The 10,843-nt window shown below is 41.6% G+C and overlaps 1 protein-coding gene across 1 annotated transcript; it reads left to right on the forward strand.

Annotated features, from left to right (window-relative positions):
* The first annotated feature begins 1,301 nt into the window (after window positions 1-1,301).
* On the forward strand, window positions 1,302-10,379 carry PDCL3 (phosducin like 3). Its single transcript, XM_047746462.1, has 6 exons — window positions 1,302-1,438; window positions 3,706-3,835; window positions 5,920-6,010; window positions 6,273-6,416; window positions 7,224-7,432; window positions 10,002-10,379. Exons 1-6 carry the CDS (start codon window positions 1,433-1,435, stop codon window positions 10,142-10,144), a joined length of 723 nt encoding a protein of 240 aa, XP_047602418.1. The 5' UTR covers window positions 1,302-1,432; the 3' UTR covers window positions 10,145-10,379.
* The last annotated feature ends 464 nt before the right edge of the window (window positions 10,380-10,843 follow it).

Raw genomic sequence — 10,843 nt, forward strand, 5'->3', positions numbered from 1 at the left:
AGGCACATTTCTGCAGAGGAGGTGGTAGAGTTTGAGACTTTGGCTTGTCGCTCTCTGGAGAGAGGGATCAGGAAATAACTAGGGCTGGGAATGAAGAAAGAATGTAGCAGCACCCACTCTACAGCTCTGGAGGGGATGCCAAGCTTCGCATAGAACCAAACCCACCAGGAACTAGTCTGGGTTCTGATTTTGGTAGTAAAACCAGGGACAATTCATTCACAGTTTGCTGCAGATAAATGAATAAACAGATGCTTCTGGAGACCATAATTCTGTGGTAATTAGGTAAATATTAAGAATCCTTATAAATTATAAAATCAAAGCTCCTTGCCCTCAAGAAATCATTTTATTCACTATCCATGGTTTTGCATTTTAGCGACACCTGGGAATCTTTACGAAAATACCAATTCCAGGTTTCATCTCCAGGAGTTTAATTTGACTGGGGTTGGAGCTTCAGCATAACTGCAGTGGTTGAAGGTCCCCAGGTGGTTGTAATGCTTGACCAAAGTTGAGAGCCGTACGCCTACGCCACAGGCGTTTGGATGCGGTATTATCTGTGTCTGCTTCACTGCTGAGAGGAAGCAAGTTAGCCCAGGTGTCCCTGGAGGGGTATCGCTTTCTTAATTCAAACTGGAGTGCTGTGTAGGCAGAAGCCTGGAGCCCAGCCCCTGCATTTTACAATTCAGATTCTGCTGATTTTTACTCAAGCCTCCTGTGTGCCTGGATAGGACTAAGCACTTCTGCAAATTTGGACTGCCTGAGGCTTAACCAGATGGAATGACTTTCACTTTCTGTTTTTTCTATTGTGATCGCTGCTGTATCCGCAGAACCTAGAATAGTGTCTGGCACATAGTAGGCTCTTGATGAATATGTCTTATGAATATGTCTTATGAATTATGAGACGCTGAAATGATAGCGAGTAAATAATGACCCTGCATCATTTTTAATTATAACACTGGATCACTGAAACACATTTCTATTTGTGACTTCTTGAGCCAGGCCCTGTCTTACTAGGAATGCGTCTGCGGCAAAACACGGCTCACGGTGCCGAGGGCATCCTCCATCCAGTTCCACCTTTCCAATCACGGAGACTTGCCCTAATAAGGTAGTACCGAGAATTGGCTCCGGGTCACGTGAAGCCAGCGACACCAACCCCGGAGGCACCCCATTGCGCACGCGCACAGCTTCTGCCGGGTTTCTTTTCTTTTTTTTTTTTTTTTTTTTTTATTTTATTTTATTTTATATTTTTCTGCCGGGTTTCTTGAGTGGGCACAGGTTCAGCGGCCTCACGCCCTGGCTCCGCCCTGCTCACTCTTAGAGGGCGGGGCGAAGGCCGGGCTGGGAGAAGAGGCGGGGTGACGGCTGCGCGCGTGCGCGGAAGAGAGCTGAGGGGCGGGGGCGCTGCTGAGGACTGGGTTGAGCGATTTTAGACAAGATGCAGGTAAAGAACCTGGGGGTCCGAGCCCTGGAGTCCACCGCAGTTCGTTTGCCCCGCTGGGTCTGTGGCAGCGACGGACCGTCTGGGCTGGGACTGTGCTAAGCGCCGGGCGCCACCGGCACGCGAAATACCACGCGAGTCTAGGCCCAGCGCAGGCGCCGTGCGTGAGGGCGGGCGTGGTCCGGCCAGGACCTTCGGGCTGGGTTTCCCCACCGCTGTGTGTCTCACCCGCAAATCTGTCTTTGGCGGCCACCTGTCCTTAAGGTCGGATCCCGTGAAGTCTGTGAAGGACTCGCAGCATCCCACCTGACAGAGTTACTTCCTGTTCCTTAATTATCTTAGCTCCTGGGCAGGTGTGTTATGGGCATGTTGTGGCTACGGAAGCTGAGGCTCGAAGAAGGGAAGGGTCCCGCCTGGACGTGCCATAACGTAGAACAGTGGCGGAACCTGTGTTCCTGACTACACTTAGAGCTGGGTGAGGGTTTAGTTGCATGCTTTAACCCCCAACATTGATGTTCAGGTAGAGGTGCACTCCGTCTCCGATTCTGTGGCTCCCAAAGCTCATCCCCAGGGTCCCTCTCCTTAGTTACTTTCTGTCTTAAAATAGGTAAAACCAAATCCCCTAGTTTTGTCCCCCCCCCTTTAAAAGATTTTATTTATTTGACAGAAAGAGATCACAAGTAGGCAGAGAGGCTGGCAGAGAGAGAGGAGGAAGCAGGCTCCCTGCTAAGCAGAGAGCCCAAGGCGGGGCTCGATCCCAGGACTCTGGGATCATGCCCTGAGCCGAAGACAGAGGCTTTAACCCACTGAGCCACCCAGGCGCCCCGGTATCAGGAATTTTCTAATGGAATTGGACTAAAAGTGAAAGAAAATGAAGACATCATGGGAATTAACAAAAATTTGTGACCGCTAAATTCTGTCATTGTCAGAGGACCCTCTGTCAAAGTCATTCTGCTGCTTTCCAGACTTCACTGTAGTCCAGAATTCTGATTAAATCATCTCTGGCTAAGTGGCCTATAAGAAATGGAGTTAGTGGACTTTTGCTTGGAGTATTAGGCATTAGCAGCTGGAGAGGATAGCATCTACAAATACAGTGTGTCTGCCAGAAGCTAGACACTCTTAAATGGTGAAGAGGAAACCCCAGGGCTGCCCTGGCCTCCTTTGTATTCTCTATCCTTCAGGACCCTGCTTTGAAATGTCATCTCTGCAGAGGTCTTCCCTGAGCACCCTGTTGAAAGGATTCTGTTCATTTTCTTTTGATATATCTCAGCAAGACAGTGACATGGAGTTTGGGCTGGAGCCTGGCTGTCCTAGTGCCCTTTCCACAGGGCTCCTTGATTTCTTATTCCAAACCAGGTCCATTAGCAGGGTTCCTGCCAAACCCATGCAAAACCAGTGTTTGGCTAGCTGGCTTTGGGAGCAAAAGCCCACTTTGACATTTATCCTTCTGACATTTGATCCTGGTAAATTTGACTTGTTCTAGGATGGCACTGTCTTCATAAATGTCACGTCTCTCCTTGGTTGTGAGGTTTAACTAAGTAGGCACAGGTATAGGGCTTCAAAGAGTGTCCAGTATTCAGTACGTGTTAGACATTGAGAGCTGTCCCACGGGGTCTCAGTTATCCTTCTCAGGTTTGGACCATTAGAGAATTTGTCAGGCTAGCTTCAGGTTCTCCTGATTGTACTGCAGCCACTTAGAACTTTGAGATACTCCTGTCTCTGCTCTTGGGCCCTTTGTACTTGCTGGTCACTTTGCCTTGAAAGTAATTTCTTAAGTTCTCATTCCTTATGTCTGGTTCCTTCTCAGCTTCCAGTGGTGATAAAATGTCCACTTCTGAGAGAATATCCCTGCCTATCCTTGGAATGAAGACCCCTTGTAACTCTCTAGGTCAGCAGCCTGTTGAAGATTGCACTTGCCATAAGTACTTAGCATCTGTTGAATGAATCAATCTGAGTCATTCATAAACATATCGAATAGAAGCCAGGTTAGGGCCTTGCTGTGAGCATTGATGCCGATTTGCACATTATATCCCAATTTTTACCCAAGACTAGTTCTTGGGTGTGTGTCCAATGTGGGGAGGGTGATGTGGAGTGGAGAACAGGAAAAGAATAGGGGCTGTGGATCTTTTGACGCTTTTTCAGAAATAGGCCACAGAATAATTTGGTTTGCATTCCTCTGCCTACCACCTTTCCCATTCAACCCTTTCCCCAACATGGCACCCTTCATAGTGGACTTGGCACTCAGAGTATTCTTGATCTACTTCCACTAGGACCCCAATGCAGATACTGAGTGGAATGATATCTTACGCAAAAAGGGCATCTTGCCCTCAAAGGAAAGTTTGAAAGATTTGGAAAAGGAGGCGGAAGAAGAAGAACAGCGAGTCCTTCAGCAGTCAATTGGTAAGATTGCTTATATTCTTTAAGGTTTGTTTCTCTTTGGGTTAAGAAACAACTTTCTAAGCCTCTAACTGCTTTGGTAGAAGGATGCTCTGAGCAGGAGTTGGGAACAGGGACTGGAGTGCTGGGATGGACACTATTTCTGGGACTTCAAGGGAGTCACAGGCTGTCTCTAACCTTCAACTTCCTGGACTGTAGAATTTCCACAATTTTTTGTCATTTCCACAATTTTCAGCACATGATTATCCTGAAGAAAATATTTCTGAGTCTTGACTTAATGCCCCATTGATCACAGGGACAAGTACTTTTGTCTTCCTACATGTTAGAGCTAATTTAGAGATGGGTTCACTAGAAAGCATTTATGCAGTGAATGTTGATTGGAAGATGACTATCTGTCAGGTGTTATGCTAAGCTTTGGGTCTTTAGCTGTGTATAGGCCAGACAAAAATCCCTGTCCTTATGGGACTTATATTCTAGTGAGAGAGACAAGCAATAAACAATACATAAGTAAATATGGGAAAATAAGGCAGGGAAATGGCCTGGAAAGGGTGGAGGAAGGGTGAGTATAATTTGAGAGTCAGAGAGAGCCTCACTAGGAGTGACATTTGAGTAGATGTGAGGGAGTTGAACTGAGCTACTTAAGTGAGTGAAGAGCATGTTGGAGAACCAGCCAGGAAGCCAGTATGATTAGGAAGGAACAGTAAGTTCAGAGAGGCGAATAAGGGTCAAACCACTGAGGACCTTGTTTCTTTAACAGACTTTGGCTTTTATGTCTGGTCGGGTGGAAGTCACTGGAGGTTTGAACAGAGGATTGACATGTTGACAGCACCTTCCCTTTCCAAGTATGGAAGATGGGGAACAAGTCAGGAAGTAGGGAGATTAGTCTGAAAACTGCTGCAGTAATTCAGGCAAGAACTACCACTGGCTTAGCCAGCCTGCATGGGGTTGGTGGAAGGGGTGAGAAGTGGTCAGATCTGGAAATAATATGAAGGTAGGACCACAGGATTTGCTGGTGGATCCTGTGAGGGGTGTGAGAAAAAGTAAGTGAAGGATGCCTGTCAGGCTTTGGGCTTGAGCAGCCTGAAGGGAATGCATCATCACCAGCCAGGATGATGAAGGCTTGGTGAGCAGCAGTTTGGAGCTAGGATCAGGCACTCTATTTGGGACATAGAAACACTGAAATTTTTATTAGTCAAGTAGACATGGCAAGTAGGGAGGTGGCTATGTTTTTCTCTAAATAAGAGAAATATGGGCTGGAGGCATAAAGATTGCATGAGATGCTATCACCAAAGGAGTGGGCATAGGTTTAAAAAAAGGAGGCAAAAGGATAAAAAAGGAGCCAAATCAGCAAAGGTCGAAAGGAGGAGCAGCCATAGAGGTAGGAAGAGAGAAGGCTTCCTATCCTGGAAGCCAGAGGAGGACCATCTTTCAAAGAGGAGGCAATGCTAGGTTGGATCAGTGCTGCTCATCGGTTAGGAAGTGGAGGTCATTGTTGACCTTGCAAAGAGCAGTTTGTATAGTGATAGAATTGGGGTTGGGAGGCAAAAATCTGATTTGACGTCAAGAAACAAGAATACTTATGGCAATAAAAACCAAGTCGAGATTTTATAGCTGTTGGTTAAAAGAAAAGAGCTGTCTACCTCTTATAAGAGAACACCCAAGACAATAATCCTTGTAACTCTAGGAGGGGTCTGTTGGGGACCCCCCTGTCCTTAGAGATAGAACTGTTACTACAGCAGTCCATGGTGTATGTGCTTGAAGAGCAAACCAGGTGAGTTCGGGCAAATACAACTCTCTTGTTTTATAAACTTGGGAAACTTCTCATTCATATCCTTAATATGTATGGCACTGGGAGGGTCAGTCTTGCTGCATTTGGTCAACATGGTTTCATCTTTTTAAAATACCCTCAAGTTCTTTCTTACTAGTGTAAGACCTTCAGTATTTTTTATTTTGGTTTTGGCGAATGAGTTTTATTTTGGCTTGGTGTTGCATGCACATCTTTAGGAGAAAAATAAAGGAGGGAAAACAAAATGCAAGTTTGTTCATCTTTTACGTTTTTTGGTTTTTGCTAACTTAACCACATTCAGTGAAAACATATGAAGATATGACTTTGGAAGAGCTGGAGGATAATGAAGATGAATTTAATGAGGAAGATGAACGTGCTATTGAAATGTACAGGTTAGTGCCCTGCAGAGGGACTCTTTGGTTTTTGGTGTGGCACTAAAATGTGTCTTTTGAAAAGTTAATTTTCTGACCTAGATAACTATTGGAAAGTGCTATAATTAAGTAGTAATATTGCAGATCTCGGTGAATCATCTTAGACTTTTGCCACATGCCAAGTAAGTAAACCTGGATATTTATAAAGGTTGCTGTCTGAAAGGTGTGTGTGTATGTATGGGGTGTACATGTAAGAGGTTTCTCTCCTCTGTGTGCTGTGCAGGCAGCAAAGACTGGCTGAATGGAAAGCAACTCAACTGAAGAATAAATTTGGAGAAGTTTTAGAGATCTCAGGAAAAGATTATGTTCAAGAAGTTACCAAGGCTGGCGACGGCTTGTGGGTAATCTTGCACCTTTACAAACAAGGGTGAGCTGATCTTATGCACTGTCCTTAAATGTTAATTTGAGTTTATGTCTTGGACGTCTTGGGCTTAATCCACATTGGAGGTTTGTTGTTTTGTGTTGTTTTGTTTTTTACTAGTGATGTGCTTTGTTACTGATTTGCCCAAACCTAATGCCTAATTTTTGTCTTCAGGCTTTCAAATGAATAGTTGTGACTAAAAAGAATGCCTTTGTTATATTAGAGCAATGGAGATCGCTTTTACTGAAAAAGAATTCCTTATTTATCCTTCTAGAGAAACTCTGGCATTTCAAAATTCCATGTAGTGAATCATTCTCATAGATGTTGGGGGTGACCTTTGTAGTAATTGTTCCAGGCAAGTGATGCAGTGGCCCTTCACTGCTTCTCAGCTCCAGCCGTATTCTCTACCTGTGTAGAAGTTTTTTTATTTTTATTTTTTGTAGAAATTTTTTTAGAGCAGGAAGTGCTTTCTGACCTTTTTCACACCTTTTGAATCTTGAATATTCTCTCCTATAGACGGGCAAAACAATTCTCTTTTACATTGAAGCTGTTTTTCTGACTTACTGAGTCAAGTTGGATTGGATTTTGGATTTTGAGTTCTTCATTTTCCCTGAATATATTAGAAAGTTTTTTTTTAAAGATGTTAATTCATCCTGGCTGGAATAGCAGAATCACTTGTGAAGCTATTATGAGGGTTTACTGAGGTAGAAGGGTAGTTGAGCATTGCCCTGTATAAATGCAGAATCACAGTTGCTTCTGTTTCTGTTTTACAGAGTTCCTCTCTCACCATTGTTTCCCATTTCTGTTTTACAGCATTCCCCTCTGTGCCCTCATAAATCAGCACTTCAGTGGACTTGCCAGGAAGTTTCCTGATGTCAAATTTATTAAAGCCATTTCAACAACCTGCATACCCAATTATCCTGATAGGAATCTGCCTACAGTATTTGTGTACCTTGAAGGTGATATCAAGGCTCAATTTATTGGACCTCTGGTGTTTGGTGGCATGAACCTGACAATAGATGGTAAGGGCCTCTTTGAGATGGTCCAGGGCATGTGAGCAATGACAAGCATGTGTAGAGATGATGAGGGGATGATTCTGTTGAAGAGACATGTGTTGTGATGATTTGTGAAAATCACCTTTGCCCCATGCTACTGACTGCTAAAAGGCAAGAAGCACATTTGATCTCTCATTAAAGGAATCATTGGGCACAGTTATAACTGGGCTCTAATAATTCTGTTAAAAGAAGACACACTGGATTTTAAAGTATGTATATTTAATGTTAATGTCTAATATATTTTCTTTGTCCCTATAGTTGGATACGTTTTGAGTTATAGTTCAAGATCTCAACATTTGTTTTTTGTTTAATTCACATGAATAGGGCTTCTGGGTGGCTCAGTTGGTTAGGCGTCTGCCTTTGGCTCAGGTCATGATCCTGGGGTCCTGGGATTGAGCCCCACATCAGGCTCCCAGTTCAATGGGGAGTCTGCTTCTTCCTCTCAATCTGCCCCTCCCCATAAAATCTTTTAAAAAAAGGAAAAAAATTCACACAAACATACTTTGATGGTTATTTATATACCTGTGTGTTTGTATGTATACATATATATATAGAGAGAGAGAGTGGGACTAATATATATATATATATATATATATATATATATGTACATATATATATATACATATACACACACACACACACACACTACACACACACACACACACACACACACACACTCTCACACACTCACACACACCCCTATGGGAATATTTTCTCAGTTGAATATCTTAGTAGCTTTTAAGTTAAATTAAAAGTTTGAGTTCTGCCTCTTAACTTCTGAAGGATGTATTCCTTTATTCCTGAAGGATGTGTTGTTTTATTCCTTTCTACCTGTTACATGGAGTGTCAAAATATGTACACACACATAACATGAAAGAGAGAACCTGAGGCCCATGGCATCCTTCTAAGTCACTCACTATTGAAATAATATGTCCAACTGTTCTTTAAAAACATGTATTAAAATATGACTTTATGTACTGTTTTATATAACTACATAAAATACTCACCTGGGATAAGTATTAAGATCTATGCACATAGAGAAACACACGTTATAAGAGTTATGCATTATTCCAGTGTTCAAAGGAATACTGCATTTCAAATGAAGTATATGTTTGCCTCTTACTCTGCTCTTTTGAATGTATCATGAGGGGAAAGATAGGATAGGAGGTCCTGTCTTTATCTCTAGAAAGTCTTATCTGAGGATTAGTGAACTTATAAAATAATGATTACTGCATGTAAGTGGACAATAACATTAATATGTAAACTGATACATGTGAATGGTGGATCTAAATATATTCTTGAGTCAAGAATCAGAATTAAGGTTTTTCTCTTTCTTTCTTTCTTCTTTTTTTTTTTTTTTAAGAAATTTGTTGAATTTTCATAACATTCAACCGAGGTACAGAGAACTTTAAATACTGGTGTTATTGGTCTCCATGGAGCACTTTAAATTAATATGACTTAAATAAAATTGGTTGTCACATCTTAATGGAGGTGCCTAATTAGCAGAGTATCACTTAAACCGGGCTATTCACTGTAGAGTGTCTCATGTAGTCCTTAGTTCTGCCTGGAGTCTTTTCTGCAGTTGAAAAAACATCCCTTAATTTCACTTCACAAGGTCTCACACCCATGTGGAGTTCATTGATTATAAGAGAGTGACATACAGGAACCAAGGCTTTAGTCACTGGTTCTTTATTTTCTTGGTACTGTATTACTTGATGCAAATGCGTAAGTTCTAGTATGTCATCATACATTTATCCTTTGACTCTAATAGACTGAGATGCTGGACATGAGGCCCAAGAATTTCCTTGTGTTAACTAAAATTAGATTTAATGGTTGGATTGCCAGCAGGGATGTGAAAAGTATTTCCTTTAAATGTTTCATCCTGATCTTTCCTGGGAAATTGTTTGCAAGTCAAGAAACTGTAGTCATTAGAAGATAGGTTTAGTCTTTGTTTTTTATTTTAGTTGCCATAATTCAAATATATATATAGTATCTCATTTGATCTCCTCTTTTTTTTAATTTTAATTTTTTAAATTTATTTTCAGCGTAAAAGTATTCATTGTTTTTGCACCACACCCAGTGCTCCATGCAATCCGTGCCCTCTCCAATACCCACCACCTGGTTCCCCCAACCTCCCACCCCCCGCCCCTTCAGAACCCTCAGATTGTTTTTCAGAGTCCATAGTCTCTCATGGTTCACCTCCCCTTCCAATTTCCCTCAACTGCCTTCTCCTCTCTAACTCCCCTTGTCCTCCATGCTATTTGTTATGCTCCACAAATAAGTGAAACCATATGATAATTGACTCTCTCTGCTTGACTTATTTCCTCTCCTCTTCTGAAAAAGTGTATTTTGTTTTCCTTCTTAAAGTTCTGATTTTTTGCTTTCCTTCTACATACTTTATAATTACAGCACTAAAATTATCATCAAATGTTACTGCATAGTTTCTATTAAAAAAAAAAAAACTGGCTTAATGGGCTTGAGGGTAGGGGTCCCATGCTGACTGCCTTAGGTAATTTGGCTTTTCTTTATCACATAGAGTTGGAGTGGAAACTGTCAGAGTCTGGAGCAATCAAGACAGACTTGGAGGAAAACCCTAAGAAACCAATTGAAGACGCTTTGCTATCCTCAGTGCGGTGCTCCATCCCCACAAGAAGGGATAGTGATTCTGAGGATGACTAAGACTATGGCCTCGGTAATGTGCCAGACTTCCTTGATGTGACAAATCCTCTGGATTTTTTTTAAAAAGAAAAAGTAGAAATGCTTTTTGGCTTTTAGCCTTTTTATAATTATGTTTCACATCTCATAGATCTCAGAAATCATCATTGCTGGGAGTCCTATTATGTTTCTTAGAACTCACTTTTTAAATTAATAACCTTTCCTTAAAAAAAAATAAAAACCAGCTATTGGTATGGCAGATGTCTATGTTTTCCTCACTTATATTTTAAGCTATAAAACTGTCTGTTCACCATTTGTCCACATATAACTACATAAGAGGGAATGTGGAGTGTTTTTTAAATAATGTGACCAACTTTACGGTGGAAAAATTGCAAACTAAGCCTTGTAGTTACATTATCATTTATTTTTATTTTGTAAGGATGGCAATAGAATTATTAGAGGAATGATTGATAGGAAAAATCTTAGTATTGGACCTATTTAGGAGAAATAGGCAGTGATTTTTATAAAATATTGTCTTTTCTAAGCAGTAACTGAAAGATTCCAGTTTATTGCCATTTTTGGTTAAGTGTTTTTTCCTAGTCAGAATAGTTTTTGTCTCAGACTGTTGAGATACGGTAAAAGGCCACCTTAAATTCTTTTTTGTAAGCAGATAATAAACACATAAGCTGTATCTCAATTAGTAGAAAGCATCAAGGTATTTTC

Source organism: Lutra lutra, chromosome 9 (genome assembly GCF_902655055.1).
Source record: "Lutra lutra chromosome 9, mLutLut1.2, whole genome shotgun sequence".
Classification (NCBI taxonomy): domain Eukaryota; kingdom Metazoa; phylum Chordata; class Mammalia; order Carnivora; family Mustelidae; genus Lutra; species Lutra lutra.